The 20,028-nt window shown below is 39.9% G+C and overlaps 1 protein-coding gene across 1 annotated transcript in view; it reads right to left on the bottom strand.

Annotated features, from left to right (window-relative positions):
* Positions 1-20,028, bottom strand: part of LOC102965272 (zinc finger protein 33B-like) — a 33,342-nt gene that overhangs the window by 5,601 nt on the left and 7,713 nt on the right. The window contains 2 exon segments of the mRNA XM_042959801.1: positions 16,198-16,293; positions 16,571-16,715. Of these exon segments, the coding sequence (XP_042815735.1) occupies positions 16,198-16,293; positions 16,571-16,715 (241 nt within the window).

Below are 20,028 nucleotides of genomic sequence, written 5' to 3'. Positions count from 1 at the left end.
AAACTTGATAAAGGTAACACACTCAGGGAACAATGCACTGAAACTAGAACTTAGGAAGAACAAACATCTTCCATCAGGACTTCAAAACCAAACGACTGTCTAGTAAACTGCTCTGTTTCTTTAAAAAAAATTTTTTTTAATGTTTATTTATTTTTGAGACAATAGGAGACACAGCGCGAGTGAGGTAGGGTCAGAGAGAGAGTGGGAGACACAGAATCTGAAACAGGCTCCAGGGTCTGAGCTGTCAGCATAGAGCCCAATGCGGGGCTCGAACCCACGAACCGTGAGATCATCACCTGAGCTGAAGTCAGACACTTAACCAAATGAGCCACCCAGGCGCCCCTAAACTACTCTGTTTCTTAAGGAAACACAGACCAAAGCTGAATCGCTACACCAAAAAAACCACTGAAAATATTACTTATGAGTCTATGTGGAATACACGTACCGATCAGAGATTTCATAGCATTACATGTATCAGTGAAAAGGAATGAAAAACAACTGAATCCTTGACCCGCCCCCCCAAAAAAAGTACAAAAAGGCAACAATAATGTAAAAGAAAGAAGCAGAAACCACAAGGAGGGAAATAATAAAGGTAAAAACATTGAAATACAAAAATAAACTTAAAAATAATACAGAGGAGGGGGCCTGAGTGGCTCACTCTGTTTAGCTTCTGACACTTGAAGATCTCACGGTTTAGTTCCTGAATTCGAGCCCTCTGGGCTCTCAGCCCCTTCCCTGCTCATGAGCACGTGCTCTCTTTCTCTCTCTCTCAAAATAAATTAACTTAAAAAATAATAATACAGATAAAACTTTTTATTCATTATTAAGGCCCAGCAGATTTACTAAAGGATGCCTTAGAGTGAGTCATTCCAGGTCAGTTTTCCCAGGCCCCTCATGATCCCTTCTGTTAATAAAACAGAAACAGAAAAACAGTTGTACGAGTGTTAACTCAAAAAGCTGGTCATTTGGGGGGCAACTGGGTGGCGCAGTAGATTAAGCTTCTGACTTCAACTCAGGTCATGATGTCAGGGCTCGGTTCAAGCCCTGGGTCGGGCTCTGTGCTGACAGCTCAGAGCCTGGAGCCGGCCTCAGATTCTGTGTCTCCCTCTCGTTCTGCACCTCCCTGCTCACGCGTGAACTCTATCTCAAAAAGAAACAAACAAAAAGAGAAATTAATTTAAAAAAAAACCTGGTTCTTTGGGGGCTCCTGGCAAACTCAGCTGGTGGCGTGTGCAGCTCTGGAACACAAGAGACATTACACCAGAAGGAACAAGGCAAAGAGACAAAGAAGAGGCATCCCAGGCCGTTGCATTTGTTCCGAGCCACCAGAACCATTCACACAAATACACTTATGATAGATGAAGATATTCTAATGATTTCCTCCAACTGTGTTTTCCAGGAGATGATTTCAAAAATGGTGGCATGAAGGGCAGTACCAAAGAGTCGCCTCACACGCTACTCTCTGAAAGGACTCACATTTAACTGGACCAAACTAAAGAATGTGTGACTCAGGACAACGTTGGAAACATTGAGCAAAGAGCCAACAATGAGTAGAGGCTAAGGGCAGAATGTGACACCATTAGAGGCAGGGAGGTTAACACAGAGATCAGTGAAAGAGACTGTTAATCAGGGTTCTCCAGAGAAACAGAGCCAGGTACTATACGTACGTGTGAGAGCGACACAGACAAAGGAAGAGGTTTATTAAAGGACCCGGCTTTTGCACTTACGGACGCCAAGAAGTCCCACAGTCTGCTGTTGAAAGCTGGAGAACCAGGAAAGCCAACTGTATTTCAAAAGGCCTGAGAACTAGGGGAGGTGATGGTGTAACTCCCAGCAAAGATGAAAGGCCTGCCAACTAGAGGGTTGGTGGTGTAAGTCCCAGAGCCTGAAGGCCCCACAACCAGGAGCACTGATTCTGTCCAGAGAGGATGGACGTGCCGGCGCAAAAAGAGAAAGAGAATTTGTCCTTCTTTGCCTTTTGTTCCGTTCAGGTCCTCAACGAATTAGAGGATATCTGACCATAATGGTGAGGGTGGATCTCTTTACTCAGTCTACTGAGTCAAATGCTGCTTCCAGAAACACCCCCCAAGACACACTTTGACCAGTCTGGCCATCCCTGAGGCCACTCGGGTTGACACCCAGAATTAATCATCATAGACACACTCAAAGAGCACCCTCTCAACACGACTGCCATTCTACGAACCATGTGCACTGCCCAAGGCAGAGCCCTCTGACAAGAGACATCAGCCAACAGTACACTGCAAGAGGAAAAGACTTCAATCAAATAATACAATCAAGTCACTTAACAAATACATAAGCAAGCAAAAATAACAAGAAGCCCTATCAGACTCGGTACAAAATATCTAAAATATGCTTTCGTCCAAAATTACAGGTTCACAAGACAAACGGGAAAATTTCACATACGTGGGGGCAACAATAGGCAACAAACTGTCCTTGAGAGGGTCTGGATACTGGATTTAGCCGACCTCCAAGCAGCTATTATAAACATGTTCAACAGGGAACCACACTGGGGCGCCTGGGTGGCTTAGTCGGTTGAGTGTCCGACTTTGGCTCAGGTCATGATCTCATGGCTCGTGAGTTCGAGCCCCGCAGGGGGCTCTGTGCTGACTTAGAGCCAGGAACCTGCTTCGCATTCTGTCTCTCCCTCTCTGCTCCTCCTCTGCTCATGTTCTGTCTCTCTCTTTCTCTCTCTCTCAAAAATAAACTAAAAACAAAGGGAACCACATTTACGGGATAAAGGAAGGTAGTGTTGATACCCTGTAACACAGAAAATATAAAAAAAAAAGGAAAAGAATTAAGTGAAAATTCTAAATTTGACAATTTACAGTAACTACACTGTAAATTCCTTAGATGGGCTCAACAGTTGACTGAATGTTATAAAGGAAAGAATTAGTAAACTTATAATACAGTCTAAACACTAGAAAGAAATAAGAATGAAGAAAACTGACCATTAAACAATGCATCTCTGAATAAAATAGAGGGGAAAAATATCCAGGAAATTTAAGAAAACACTTTGAGTAAAAATGAAGACCAAATATACAAAAACTTGAGACACACACAAAACAGTAATACAGTACTTAGAAGTCAATTTATCCTGCAAAAACCACATTAAAAAAGAACAATCCCAAATCAATAATCTGCCTTATACAACTGATAACAATGGGGAAAAAAAAGTAATATAAATCCAAAGCAAGCAGGGATGGGAAATGAGAGAAGAGTAAAAATTAATCAACCAGCAAAGAAAAGGAATAGATGACTCTTTTAAAATATCAATAAACCTGACTAAACTGTATTTAGGCTGACATGGAAATAAGAGAGATAAGAGTCAAACTACTGAAGTTACGGGGAGCCTGGGTGGGTGGCTTAATCAGTTGAGCATTCAACTCTTGATTTCGGCTCAGATCATGATCTCATGATTCGCGTGACTGAGCCCCGCATTGGGCTCTGTGCTGGCAGCGTGGAGCCTGCTCGGGATTCTCTGTCCACCTATCCCTCTGCCCCTCACCTGCTCACTCTCATGTGCACTCTCTCAAAAACAAACAAATAAATGTTTCTAAAAAAAATAAATTACTGAAGCTGTGGAATAAAGACAGTACACACGCTAGGGATAGAATGTACTCACATTACAAACCTGGAATGTTTTCTACGCTACAAAAACAAAATGTAAGTGAATGTTTTGAACTAATTTGATAACTTGGCTGAAATACAAAAATTCCTAGAATCGGAAAAAATATAACAACTCAAGAAGAAATAAGGTATCTGAAAAAAAGTGTAAGAAGTAAACACACTGCAGTCATTTGAAAACTGCCCATAAAGGAAGCCCAGGTCCAGACGGTTTCACTGGTGAATTTTTAAACTCGTTTAAATAATAATATTAATTATTCAAACACTCCTGCAAACAATAGAAAAGAACACCTCCCACCTAATTATATGAGCCTTATATTACATCGGCACTAAACTCAGACATGATGAGAGAAGACGACTACAGTTCAATGTCTAAAACAACTAAGAGCAACATCTTTGGAATACAGACCCACAGATACTCTGCACAATACTAGCAAATGTTATCGAATAACACATTACGAGGATTGCACACAAAGACCCCGTGAGATTTATCCTACTAACGCAAGGCGGGTTTATCATCCGACGATGGTAAGTGAGCACCAACAGTGCACTCTCCCTCTGATTCACTCGAGCTGGAGGGTATCTTCTCTCCGCGTTCTCCCTCTGCCTCACTCCAGCTCGCCAGGGTCTTCTGGAAAGCAGTGTGTATACTCCTCCACCATACTTGGGCGCCTACTACTAGTGAACACTTTTAGGTTCCCCAGCTCTGGTGGCCAGCATCACTTCTGCTTCCGGTCTCACAGGACTGTACACATTTGCATACTTTAAGAGATACCATCTGAAGATCTCCCTTCCAATCAGCCTGAATCTAGATGCCGAGTGAGATCCTCCCCTTGGGACAGTGACAGGTCTTGGAACACCCTCAACTACTGAAAGCCACTACAAATAAAAGAGGCTGGTTAGACAACATGAAAATTTGACAGGCAACCAAGAGCTAAGTCAGGGTCGAATGACAAGGTTCATCACCTACACCAGGCCCTTCTTCCAATACTAGGAGAGGTGGCTGTTTTATCTAATGAACACAAACCAACACAGACAATCAAGAAAAATACACAAAGAAATGTGTGTTCACAACAAAAGAACAAGAAGAAGCCTAAGAATAAGTTCTTAATGGAATGGAGACAAGTGATTTACCTAATAAGGAGTTCAAAATAATAGTCATATAGATGCTCATCGAACTCAGGAGAAAAGAGATGAACACGGTGAGAACCTCAACATGAAGAAAGTACAAGAAAGTACCAAACAGAAAATACAGTAAGACAACTGAAAAATACTAGAGGAATTCAATAGCAGAACAATGAGGCAGAATGAATCAGTAATCTGCAGTCAGACAGTGGAACTCACCCAATGAGAGCAGGGGGAAAAGTGAACACAGCTTAAGAGACATATGAGACAATATACAGCAGACCAACATTTGCATTATAGAAATCACAAAAGGGGATGAAAAAGAAAGGGGCAGAAAATTCACTGAGAGAAATAATAGCCGAAACTTCCCCAAATTGAGGGGAAAAAAAGAAATCCATACCCAGGAAGCCCAGAAATTTCCATGTAAGATGAATTCAAAAAACCCACACCAAAAACATTATGAGATGGAGTGCCAAAAACTATAAAGACACGGAGAGAATGTTAAAAGTAGCAAAAAATCCACAACTGGTTCTAGAAAAGGGAACTCTCATAAGATTATCAGATCCTTCAGCAGAAACTTTTCCAGTCAGAAGGCAGTGGCATGGTATATTCAAAGAATGGGAAAAGAAAAACCTTTACTGGACAACAATACACAGCAAAGCTGTCATTCAGAATCAAAGGACAAATAAATGAGTTTCCCAAACAAAAGCTAGAATTCACCAACACCAGAAAAGCCTCAGAAGAAATGTTAAAGGGACTTCTTTAAGCTGAAACAAAAGAATACAAATTAGTAACACGAAAACATATTAAAGTATAAATCGCACTGGTAAAAACAAATGTATAGTGAAATTCAGAATATCCTAATGTTGTGAAGATAGTGGGTTAATCACTTACAAAAGCAGTATGAAACATAAAAGACCGAAGTACAAAACAAAAACATTACTTATAATAATTAGTTAAGAGATACAGGAGATTAAAAGTTATGGATTTGACATCAAAACCATAAAACAAGGAGGGGGGAATACAAACACAGAGCTTTAGAATATGTTCAATCATCAGGTGTTGTCAACTTTTGACATTGGCCTTAAATGCCTCGTTAGACCAGATGGGCTTTATAGACATTTACAAACATTTCATCCACAAAGAAAAATTCTCAAGTACAAATGAACGATTTTCAACAACTGATCATATATTAAGACAGAAAACAAAACCTAGCAAATTTAAGAAGACCCAAACCCTATCAAGCTTCTTTCCCGCATGTAACTTGAAATCAATTACCAGTACAAAAACTAGAAATTCAGATATGTGGAGACTACACGACACTCTCCTGAACAACCAATGACTCAATAGAGAAACCAAGGGATATCTTGAGGCAATGAAAATGGAAATACAATATATCAAAACTTACAGGATACAGCAAAGGCAGTTCTCAGGCAGAAATTCATAGTGATAAATACTTACAGTAAGAATACAGAAAATTCTCAAAAAAAAACAAAAAAAACAAAAAAACAAAACAAAACCCTAACCTTACATCTCAAGGAACGAGAAAAAGATGAGGTAATGAAACCCAAGTTAGCAGAAGGAAGGAAATAATCATGATCAGAGCAGAAATAAATGAAATATGATCTGAAAAGACAATAGAAAAGATCAATAAAATTAAGAGATGGTTCTTTGAAAAGATAAAATCATCTGAATTTTTACTAGACTCGCCAAAAAAAAGAGGACTCAAATCAGAAAAGAAAACGAAAACATTATAACTCGTACCACAAAAACACAAAGGATTTTAAGAGACTACTATGAACAATTATGTCATAACAAATTTGACACTCTAGATGAGATGCATGAATCTCTAGAAAAATGGTCTACCAAGAGTGAATCATGATAAAATAAAACATCTGAACAGACCAATTAATACTAAGGAAACTGAATCAGGAAAAAAAGCCTCCCTAAAAATAAAGCCCCCTCCCCACACCCACCAAATAAAGCCCAGGACCAAACACCTTCACTGGTGAATTCCACAAATCACCTAAAATAGAATACGATTCTCAAACTCCACCAAAAAATAGAAGAAGAGGGAACATTTCCTAACTCATTTTACAAGGCCAGCATTACCGTCATACCAAAACCGGAAAATGATGCTACAAGAACAGAAAATTACAGGAAAATATCCCTGATGAACACAGATGCAAAAAACCTCAAGAAAATATTAGGAAACTGAATGCAACAATATAATAAGAGGATGATATACGGTAACAAAGTGGGATTTATTACAGGGATTCAAGGATGGTCCATAATCCACAAATCCATTAGCATGACACACACATTTACAAAATAAAGAATAAAAATCATAAGGTTATCTTTCAACAAAGTGGGGCTAAAGGGAACATACCTCCACATAATAAAGGCCATATATTAAAAACCCACAGCTAACAGCATACTCAATGGTGAAAAACTAAAAGCTTTTTCTCACATCAAGAACAAGACAATAATGTCCATCCATTCTCATTACTTTCATTCAACACAGTAATGGAAGTTAAGTCCTAGCTGCAGCAATCACAGAACAAAAATAAATAACTAAAAGGCATCCAGATTGCTAAAGAAGTGAAACTATCACTATGTGAAGAAGTCATACTATATATAGAAAACCCTGAAGAGTCCACCAAAAAACTATTAGATCTGATGTATGAGTTAGGTAAAATTGCAGAATAAAAAAAAATCAATATACAAGAATCTGCTGCATTTCTATACACTAACAAAAAAACAACAGAGGTAAAATTAAGAAAACATTCTTAATAAAAATTAAGAATACATTTCCAATTGCACCAAAAGAATAAATAACTAGGAATAAACTTAACCAAGAATATAAAAGATCTGTATTCTAAAAACTATACAACTCCAATGAAAGAAATGGAAGACAACACAAACAACTGGAAAGATATACTATGCTCTTGGATTGGAAGATTAGCATTAAAATGTCCTTACAACCCAAAACAACCTACAGACTTAATACAATCCCTATGAAAAGGGCAAAAGCAATTGTCACACTAGAAGAAATAATACTAAAATTTGCGTGTAGAACCACAAGACGTTCCCCCTGCCCCCAAAATGTTTATTTATTTTGAGAGAAAGAGGACACATGCATGTGAGCAGGGAAGGGGCAGATAGAGAATCCCAGGCAGGCTCCACACTGTCTGTGCAGAGACCTATGCAGGGCTCGATCTGACGGACCATGAGATCATGACCTGGGCGAAAATCAAAAGTCAGACACTTAATGGACCGAGCCACCCAGGCACCCCCACAAAAAAATCTTTTTTTAATTTTTTTTTATACGTTTATTTATTTTTGAGACAGAGACAGAGCATGAACGGGGGAGGGGCAGAGAGACAGAGGGAGACACAGAATCAGAGCAGGCTCCAGGCTCCGAGCCATCAGCCCAGAGCCCGACGTGGGGCTCAAACTCACGGACCGCGAGATCGTGACCTGAGCCGAAGTCGGACGCTCAACCGACTGAGCCACCCAGGCGCCCCCCCGCCCCCACAAAAAAATCTTGAATAGCCAAAGCAACCTTGAGAAGGAACAACAAAGCAAAAGGTAGCATGCTCACTGATTTCAAACTATACTACAAAGCTATTGTAATCAAAACAATATAGTATTGGCATAAATCCAGACACACAGATCCATGCAACAGAATAGGGAGTTCACAATAAACCCACATCTAAGTCAACTAATCTATGACAAAGAAGCCAAAAATACACAATAGGGAAAGGACAGTCACCATTTCAATACACGGTGTTAGGAAACATGGACAGCCACATGCAAAAGAGTGAAATTAAACTGCTATCTTGCACTATACACAAACTCTAACTCAAAATGGACTGAACACTGGAACACAAAACCTGAAACTATGAAAGTCCTCGAAGAAAACAGGCAGTAGGTTACACATCAATCTTGGCAATAAGTTTTTGGATTTGACCCTAAATGCAAAGGCAACAAAAGGAAAAATGAACACACGGAACAGCATCAAACTAAAGCTTCTGTACCCCAAAAAAGACCATCAACACAGTCAAAAGACAATCCACTGAACGGGAGAAATTATTTGCAACCATTTATCTGATAAGGGGTTAATATCCAAAACAGAACTAATATTACTCAATAAGAAAAATCAAATTTGACTTAAAATGGGCAGAGGATATGAACAGACTTGTTTCCAAAGAAGACATACAGACGACCAACAGGTACTTGAAAAAGGAACACTACATCATCAGGGAAGCGCAAACCAAAACCACAATGAGATATCACTTCATGCGATTAGAATGACTATTATCAAAAAGAAAAGACATAACCACTGTTTACAAGGATGTGAAGAAAAGGAAACCCTTGGGTACTGTTCGTGGGAAGGTAAATTGTGAAGCCACCATAGAACACAACATGGTAGTTAGTTCCTCAAAACATTAAGAATACAACTATCATATGATCCAGCAATTCCACTTCTGGGTATTTATCTGAAGAAAATGAAAACACTAACCTGAAAAGATATACACACGTTTGTTCACTGCAGCGTTATATAAATAAATGAAGAATAAACATGTAAATAGTTATATATTAAATTACATAAATTACATATACATTATACATATTTTACATACGTATATATGTGTATATTTACTATACATTTTACAAACATTATATACATGTAGAATATTATTCAACCATAAAAAATAATGAAATCTTGCCATGTGGGGACACCATGGACAGATCCTGAGGGCATTATGCAAAGTGAAACAAGTCAGAAAAAGGAAGACAAATACTGTATGATCTCACTTATATATGGAATTTGAAAAATGAAAACTGCAAACAGGGACCTTATAGATATAGGGAACATACTGCTGGTTCCAGAGGTGTGGGTTTGCGGGTAGGTGAAATGGGTACACACACGCGGACACACGGACACACACACACACACACACACACACCCACAAATCCTTTTCAACTGATGCTGAACCAATTGGATATCTACACGTAAAAATATTAAACCCCTTTCTCACACCATACACAAAAATGGGTAACAGACCTAAATGTAACAACTATTAAGGAAAATATGAGTGAATGTTTTTGTCCTTGGGATAGACACAGCCCTTTTAGATACAATACCAAAACCAATAGTGACAAAAGATAGAACAGATAACCTGTACTTCATGAAACAAAAAACTCTTTTGCTGCAGAGCACACAGCCAAGATAGTAAAATGACAACGCCAAAACGGGAGAAAATATTTGTAAAGAGTATACCTAATTAGGGACTGGTATACAGAATATGTAAAGAACGCTTACAACTCACCAATAAAAAAACAACTACAACTAAAATATTAAGGCAAATGCCTGTTGAATATTAAGCTTGTATCCGGCAACCTTCCTATAAATGACTTCTATGTTGTAGGAGTGTGCCACATTAGGATTCTTAGACAATTGAATGTCTGCAAAAAGAGGAGTTTTATTTCTTCCCTTGTCACGTTTCATACCCGTTTTGTTGCATTACCTAGGATTTCTACTAAGATGTCAAATAAGAGTGGTGAAACCGCATGGCCCTGACTTGCTCCTGATCTTAGAGAGAAAGCACCCAGTTTTTTATTATAAGTGATGTTAACAGATTTTTTGGTAGATGTTTTTCATCAACTTGAGGAAATTCTCTATTCCTAGTTTGCTGAATTTTAATCATACATGGATTCTATTAAATGCTGCTTCTGCATCAAAGGATCCTATCAAAGGATTATACAATTTTTCTTTCTGCAGCTTACTGATGGGATGGATTATGTTCATTGATTTTTGAATGTTGAATGAGCTTGCAGGTTTGGAATAAATCCTAATTCGTCATGGCATATAATTCTTTTCCTAACTGTTGGGACTTTATTTGGAGTTCTGCATCTACATTCCTAAGAATTATTTGTAGTTTTTCTTCCAAGAGTGACCATCTGCTTTTGGGATTAAGGAAACAATTCTTTGGCCTTAAAGAAAGAGTGGAAAAGTTCCCTCTAACTACAAATCATCCCTAGGAATTTACAAAAAGGCCACTCGAGATAATAAATAAATTCAGAAAAGCCGTAAGCCACAATATAACCACCCCCAAATCAGGTGAGGCTTCTATGCAACTGCAATCAACAATCTGAAAGGAAATTAATAAAGCAATTTTATGTATAACAGCATCTTTGTCAGCCTACGGTAGATTACGCTGATTGGTTCTGGAATGTTGAACCACTTTTGCATACTCGGAATATATCCCACTCGGTCACGGTGTAGGATTCTTTTTGTACATGGCTAGTTTCTATTTGCTAATACTTTGTTAAGGAATTGTGCTAGTAAATTTATGGGACATATCGATCTATAGATTAATTTTGTTTCCTGGGCTATCGTTACATGGTTTTGGTATCGGGATAAGAAAAAACTCCATTAGAACTTTTTCCTTCTATTTTTCTAGAAGACATTGTGTAAAATCAGTGTTAATTCCTCCTTAAATGGTTACATGTTTGATAGACGGTAAAAACATCTGTAGTTTTTTTAATCTATTTTAAATTAAATTTCTTTAATTCAAATTATCTACGTCATCTTCTATGACAATGTATGGACCATTCAAATTGTCCATGTCATCTTGAGTTTGGTAGTTTAGGATTTCTAAAGAATTAATCCAGCTCTTCTCGACTGTCAAATTAAGAGCATAACATTTACAGTATCATCCTGTTAATGAATGCAGAAGTGATAGCCCCGTTTCCTTCCTGATATTGGTGGTTTGGGGTGTGCGTGCATGTGTGTGTGTGAAGACTGCTAGGTTTAACAATTTTATTTTTTTTCTAAGCACTGGCTTTGTGTCATTAGGTTTCTCTACTGTTTTCCTATTATAAACTTCATTGATTTCTGCTTTTTTCATTTTCTTTCTCCTACTTGCTGTGGATTTACTTTGTTCTTTTCAACTTTCTTAAGGTAGAAAGTTCATTATGGATTCGAGACCTTTCATCTTATCCAATGTTAGCATTTACTACTATAAACTTCCATAACAGCACTTTAAGCTGCTTCACACAAATTGGTATACTTTTTCATTTAGTTCTTAGTATTTTTAAAATTTCCTTTGAGCCTTCTTTGATTCATGCTTTACTTACATGGGTCTTGTTTAATTCGTAAGGTCTGGTGACTTCCTGTTACTGATTCAGTTTGATTTCTTTTTGTTTTGTGAGGGTTTTTTTTTGGGGGGGGTAATGTTTTTATTTATTTTTGAAAGAGAGACAAAACACAAGTCGGGGAGGGGCAGAGAGAGAGGGAAACACAGAATCTGAAGCAAGATCTAGGCTCTGAGCTGTAAGCACAGAGCCCAGCACGGGGCTTGAACTCACAATCCGAGAGATCATGACCTGAGCCGAAGTCAGACTCCCAACCAACTCAGCCACACAGGTGCCCCCACCGTGTGATTTCTTTATGTATGGACAACATAGCATGATTTCAGTTCTGCAAAATTTCCTAAGCTTTCTTCATGGCCCAGTATATGGTTTCCCTTACTGAATGCTCCACAAGCACTGGAGGAGAACACATATCCTGCTCTTTTAGGTAGTATTCCTAACCAACTGAGCCACTCAGGTACCCCAATCTGTTAGGTAGTATTCTACCTTTTCGTTCAATCCTGTTCAGGGATGTGCTCTGCAGCTCTTCCACATCTGCTATTAATTCATATCTGTTGTCTACAAGTTCTACCAATTACTAAGAGTAAGGTGCTGAATTCCCCAAATATAATTGAAGGTTTGTTTATTTATCCGTTCAGTTCAGTCAGTTTTGATTTGTGTCCTAGGAGGTTCTGTTGTTTGGTGGGGTCACCTTTTGGATCACTGCCTCTTTTTCTCTAATAATTTTCTTTGCCGTCGAGACTACTTTATCTGATATTAATGGAGTCAATCTTGCTTTTGTTTTCATTAATATTTGCATAGTACATCTTTTTCAGAAAATTTTATTGTTTATTTTTGAGAGAGAGAGAAACAGAGCATGAGCAGGGTAGGGGAAGAGAGAGAGGGAGACACAGAATCTGAAGCAGGCTCCAGGCTCTCAACTGTCACCACAGAGCCTGACGTGGGGATCAAACTCACGAACCGTGAGATCATGACCTGAACCAAACTCAGATGCTTAACCCAGCCACCCAGGCGCCCCCATCTATTTCTATTCCTTATCAACCTATGCTCCGTGTGAAGTGAATTTTTTGTAGATAACATATTTCTGCATCATGTTTTCTGTTTCATGCAGTCTACCAATTTATACGCCTATTGGTATATCTAGTTCATTTACATTGATGGTGAACACTGCTAACGTCAAGGTTTAAGTCTGCCATTTTATTTTTCGGTTGTTTTCTCAGTTTCTCATTCATCTCTTCCTAACTTATTTTCTTACTGGTTACCTGAACATTTTTTTAAACATTCCATCTTCATTAATTTAGACTATTTTGTTTTTTTCCGTTTACACTATTTCTGAGTGTACCACTTCATATAATCTTTTAGTGGTTGTTCTAGGTATTTGAGACCATTTCTAGGTAAAAGGCACATATATAATTTATCATAGTCTTCTCGGATCAAAACATCTTATCACTTCAAGAGAAATGTAACACTTTAATTCCATTTAAAGCCCTTTATTCTATCTTTTAAATGTAATTATATTAATTTCTCCACACATAGAGCATCAAATCATATTTCTAAATTTTGCCTGAATCAAATATGATGGTAGAAACTCATGAGAAGGAAACTCCATTATATTTACCCTTATTTTTGCCACTTCCATTTTCTTTCTTTTCTGAAGTTCCACCTTTCTAGTGTTATTTCCTTTCGATTCGGAGAACGTCCTCTAGCCATTTTTAAAAGTTTTGTTTGCTAACAACACTTTCTCTTAGTCTTCCTTTTTATGGTATCTTCAGCTCTCCTTTCATGAATATATGTTCACAAGATACCAGTTTTGTCTGAAAGTTCTTTTCCTTCAGTACTCAGAAAAAAAGGCATTATTTCCCTCTAGCTTCCATGCTTTTGGCTGAAACATCCACTATCATTTCCAAAGAAAAGGAGATGTTTCTCTCTGGCTACTTTGAAACATTCTCTTGTTTTTAGAAATGTAAACATGACATGCCATTGGCGTGGATCCCTTTGCGTTTTTCTTACTTACAGTTCACGCAGATTCTTCAATGAGTACTTTTAGCTCTACTGCCCAACTTGGGAAGTTTTCAACCATTATTCTTTAAAATCCTTCAAGTCCCACCCTCTCTTCCCTTTCTGTTACTCTTCTTCCCGACACACAGAGAATCCACCCTCCTCTCGTTACCTCCATGCCTTCCAATCTGGACTGACCATAATCACCCTAAAGGAAAACGACAAGCGTCCTCTAGCGACATCTGTAGTGCTTATGCTCTTCCCAATATCTTCTCCAGGGGCGAGAAAGATCTTATAAACATAAACCACACATTGCTTGTTAACCAAAATATACTAAAAAGGATAACATTAAAAACTTTAATAAGATTTATGATATTTACCTTGTGGACCACAACTGCCTGACGTCATTTCCTGTCCCACACTCATCAATCACTCACTCCCCTTTGGCCATTGTACTTTTTTTTTTATTCGCTATTTCCCAAAAAACACCAAACACATTCCTGTTCATTGGCTTAGTGGGTGCTATTCCCCTTGCTGAGAAGAGGCAGAAACCGCCCGACTCACACAAACATTTCACTCAAATCCGGCTCTAATGGTGGCTGATCTCCTACTTCAGGTCTCCCCTGACTACTCTTCTTAAAGCAGCACAATTTAACTCTGCTCTAAGTTCCATGGTCATTTTTTACCACTACACAGCGTTAATATGCAGAAGTATCTCTTTCTAGTGCTACTTTTTAAATGCATGAGACATATAACTATATAAATTCAAGGTGCACATGTTAGTTTCAGACAATTATAAACTGTATTATGACTGCTACTGTACCAGTAATCAGCACCTTTATTATGTTACACAATTCCCAAGTCTTATTAGTGACTGGAACCATTCAGTTCTGGTGTCTTGGAAAGTGTGGTTATCACAATACGATACTGTCTGCATTCTTGATATGGTATCCGCCATCTCTAGAGCTGACTTATCTCTTCCGATCTTGTGCCATCGCTCCTTTCCCACTCCCCATCCCCTGGGAACCACCACAGTACCCTCTGTTATCATGAGTTTGCCTTTTCCGGATTCCAGATATAAGTGACACCATAAGGTAACTGTCTTTAACCTAAAGTGGCAAGATGTCATTTCTCATGACCGAATACTACTACTCTCTTTTCTTTCTTTAGCCATTCATGAACTGACGAGCACGCAGATTGTGTCCAGATCTGGCTATTTTGAATAAGGTCGTGATAGACATGAATGTGTATATTCTCTTCGATATCCTCTTTTCATTTTCTTTGCGTATGTTCCCAAGTACAACTGCGGGATCCTAGGACAGTTCTATATTTAAATGTTTGAGGAATCTCCACACCCTTTTCCACAGTAGGTGAACCAATTTACATCACCACCACCGACAGTGCACAAGAGTTCCCTTTTCTCCTCATCCTCGCCAACACTTGTTCTCTCTTGTCTTCTTGGTGCCAGCCATTCTAAATGGTGTGATGTGGCTCGGGGGTGCATGTCCCTCACGTTAGTGATGTTGACCACCTCTGCATGTATCTCTTGGCCACTAGTGCTACTTGTATAAAGTCACTGGCACATTATTCTTTCACTGCTATGGCATTTATTAATTGTTTTTAATCAAAAAAATTTTTTTAACCTTTATTAATTTTTGAGAGAGAGAGACAGAGCATGAGTGGTAGAGACCCAAGAGAGAGGGAGACACAGAATCTGAAGCAAGCTCCAGGCTCTGAGCTGTCAGCACAGAGCCCGATGCAGGCCTCGACTCATGGATAGCAAGATCATGACCTGAGCTGAAGTTAGACGCTCAACTGACTGAGCCACCCAAGCGCCTCTCACTACGATGGAATTTAGACAACAGCAAGCACTCAAAAATTATTTGAGTCGGAAAATCAGTGTATGAAACAATGCCTGGGAACAGCAGGAATGCAGTGCAACAACACCGGTAAGGTCGGAGGCTGACACTGCTTTGAGAAACACACACTCATGCAGGAAAACGATGGCAAAGGGGAGGAGGCAAAGACTGGTCTGTTGACAAATGTAAGAATGGTGAATATTCAAAACGTGAATCAAACAGGAGAAGATTTTTCGTGAGAGCAGAATCTGGAGGTTTGGTCCAATAACCAGTATTCTCAGTCACTCACTGGATTATGACTTCTAAACAGGTACCTTAAAAACACATTCCAAAGTTGTCCAGCCCTGGGTTAATCATGGGAAGATAATAAATGTCCTGATGTTCATCGGTGCCGTATGTATCCACTCACCTGGGAGGCTCTGGCTTGGGAATTCTTCCTCCCATATCCATGGCTCCTCTCCTTGCTCCAGCCTGAAGATCACCTCTGGTTTGGTAGCACAGGACCCTGTCAACGTGAAATCATTCAGGATTCAGACCAGGTGGCCTAGACTTCAGGGCCTCTGGAAGAGGAGGAAGCCGCTGCAGCTGCTCGGTGAAGAAGCCACGGAACACTTCACTGGAGAGGTAAACACAACTACCTTCCTGGCGCCCAAAAGTGGTCAATCGGCAATGACTCCTGAATTCCAATCTTAAATATCATTCAACGCGGCACAGAGCCTATACGCCTCATAATTAACACAATCAAAACATGCTACTTGGAATTATATAAAAACAGTCCTTACCCACTGAGACAAGGTGGCTGTAGTTCTCCAGCATCACGTCCCTGTACAGGGACCTCTGACTTGAGTCCAAGCACTGCCACTCCTCCTGGGTGAAGCCCACGGTCACATCCTTAAATGATACCGATCCCTGGAACCTCTGTTCAATCTGAAATGTTCAGAATTGGGTGACATGGAAAAAGCTGTATGGGAACCAATCCTTCTCATGATTACCAAAACAGTCTGCAGAAGGCGTGTTTGGCTTTAGGCTTTGAGGGAAGACGAGAAATCTAACAAACACTATGCCATTGCTTCAGGGTATTATTAATGTAAAAATCACCAAATCCCACAACGTATCCGGAACTGTTCCAATTCTTAGAAATGCTAAGATTAGGGGCGCCTGGGTGGCGCAGTCGGTTAAGCGTCCGACTTCAGCCAGGTCACGATCTCGCGGTCCGTGAGTTCGAGCCCCGCGTCAGGCTCTGGGCTGATGGCTCGGAGCCTGGAGCCTGTTTCTGATTCTGTGTCTCCCTCTCTCTCTGCCCCTCCCCCGTTTATGCTCTGTCTCTCTCTGTCCCAAAAATAAAAAAAAAAATAAATAAATAAATAAAATTAAAAAAAAAAAAAAAAAGAAATGCTAAGATTAATAAAACTGTTCTTGTATTCAAGGAGCACATAATCTGATAAGAAAACATGCAGTAACAGGTTACAATCGCTAAGGTGAGGTATGCACAAGACAGACTAAAACAAACGAGCAGCAAAATTAGCTCTTTATGGGGCCTCACTGAAGAACGGCTGGTGGAGAAGAGGAAACCCGTACTCTCATGAACACAGGGTCGTGGTCCCCGGTGCAAGCAAAGGCGGGGCTCCATTAACACGTTCGGGAAATGAGAAGAGGGCAAATGGTGGAGGAAAAGTTGAGAATCCAGCCTGGATCTGTGATGACAAGAAGTGCCAGAAAGGAATTCATGGAATGGATCACAGAGTAAATTAGACCGAGTCTTCAATGTGTGATCACGTTCCACTTTAAAGAATATTTTGGAGTACTGGGGCGCCCGGGTGGCTCAGTTGGTTGAGCGTCCGACTTCGACTCAGGTCATGATCTCGCAGTTCGTGAGTTCGAGCCCCGCGCTGGGCTCTGCTGACAGCTCGGAGCCTGGAGCCAGCTTTGGATTCTGTGTCTCCCTCTCTCCCTGCCCCTTCCCTGCTCATGATCTGTCTCTCTCTGTCTCTCAAAAATGAATAAACATTTAAAAACGTTAAAAAAAAGAACACTTTTGAGTACTATCGAAGTTGATATTTATGAATTACATAAATACACTATCAATACATTTTGTTACAAATTTTTATTCTCCAGTTTAAAAGGTAAAAGCCACGGGGTGCCTGGGTGGCTAAGTTCGGCTCAGGTCATCATCTCCCTGGTCACGGGTTTGAACCCTGCATCGTGTTCTGTAAGGACAGCATGAAGCCTGCTTGGGATTCTGTATCTCCCTCTCTCCCTGTTCCTCTCCAACTCATGTTCTTTGTCTCTCTCTCTCTCTCAAAAATAAACATAAAAAAGTTAAAAAATATATGTAAATAACATGTTTCTACCTGTTGATGCAGCTACATATCGTGAGTATAAAGGCTGAGGTTCCTTAAGTATCTGAAGTGGGAGAACACACTGAGACATGACAAGTCTATGAAGAAGTGAGGGGGAGCAAGATGATAAAATCAGCAGCACACAAAGATCTTCCTGAGTCATTTTCAAAACCAGGAGGCACCTCGGGAACCACTGAGAACACTTCCAGTATCGTTTGTAATGTGAGTTCCGGTTCCCACGTTTCAAGTAGCAAATTGCCAGAAGAGGCATCTTCCGGTCGACTAGGAGTCAGGACATCTCAAATTTGTCCACTTCTCAAACTGCACTTTCTGCAAATGAACTATTCTATAGAGATCCCGAACGTAAATCCTTATACGCTTCTGTAATTTCAGTACCTACAGCATAAAGGTGGTGTAGGATTGCACTAGCTAATCCAGAAAACTTACTTAACGTAGTATTATCCGGGCACATAATTAGAATTCACCAATCAAGAGATATATTCGATTCCAAATCATTCCTGACATACCAGCTCTGTCCTTTAATGAAACTGCTTCAAGAAATTTTTTTAGGTTTCTTTCTTTATTTTGAGAGAGAGAAAGAGCACGAGCAGGGGAGGGGCAGAGAGAAAGGGACAGAGAGGGTCCCACGCAGGCTCCATGCTGTGAGTGTGGAGCCCCAAGCACGGCTCCATCCCAGGAACCGTGAGATCATGACCTGGACTGAAATCACGAGAAGGATGCTAAAGCCACTGAGCCACCCAGGTGCCCCATGAAACTGTCTGAAAAACAGTATTACAAATATTCTTCATTAAGGGAAACAAAATACTTCAGAGGCCTTCCACAAAATACGGGATAGCAGAAGATGACTGAAGTAAATGTAAAGGTCGAATTGCAGTAATAATAAAGGTCCTTTCATATGTTAATAGAAAATTACAAACTATAACCACAATTTAAACTTAAATGATAATTAATATTAGAATAAAACTTAAATACTGAACCACTCTAGTAGGAGTAAACTTTAAGTCCTGGCCCCCCAGCCTGCCCATAAGGGTACATTAGAAATCCTGCCCCTGACATGAACCTGGGCCACGTGACTTGCTTTGTCCAATGAAAAGTAGTACAAGGGAAATGTGTCACTTCAGGGAGAAGTTTTCAGAGACATCATCCTTCATCCTTGACCCCACAATGCACAGCACAGGGAACAGAGCCACGCCTTAGCCCCTAAGATCACAGACACAAACAAAAAATAAATTTAGGAATCCTTTGTTATGACACAAGCTGACTGATGCAGTGTTGAAAAAACAAAACAAAATAATCCAATAAAATACAAACGAACAACCTCTAGAGACCACTTGTGTATACAACAGGCTTGAGCAGTCAAAGCTTGAGCAAGGCAAAAGGACCCACAGCGACCACGACCACGACCACCAAGCTGACGTGAACAGGCTCATTAAGCCACAGGCCCTCACTGACCAATGGGCTGCCCACGGCAGGCACAGGCCTAAGATTACCAAAAAAGGGGGAAAAGTTACAGCTACTCTAGAACTACAGCCCCTCACCACCGCCTAGTAGCAGACGGTCTCCCCTTTGCCATCCCGCCCGCTGCTCCCTTGCAGGGTATCCGGTAAACTTCTATTTCCTCTGTTCTCTCTTGAGTGAATTCTTCACTGGCACCCCCTACCGGCTCCCACTCAATCGGGGTGCCCCACACAACCAACAAAAAGCATAGGGAATAAATACATTGTCAGATGGAGGGACTAAAGCCTCACAAGAACAAATACAAATGGGGTACGTCACCCAATACAAAAAACAATTATGTTATTTTAGCCTTGAAAATCTTGTCTTTTCATTTTTAACCAGAAATGAAAAATCATGAGGAAAACAAAACAGGATCCCCACCG

The sequence above is a fragment of the Panthera tigris genome, chromosome D2 (genome assembly GCF_018350195.1).
Source record: "Panthera tigris isolate Pti1 chromosome D2, P.tigris_Pti1_mat1.1, whole genome shotgun sequence".
Taxonomy (NCBI): Eukaryota; Metazoa; Chordata; class Mammalia; order Carnivora; family Felidae; genus Panthera; species Panthera tigris.
Note: the sequence above shows the minus strand (reverse complement) of the source record. Positions and strands in the feature narration are given on the sequence as shown.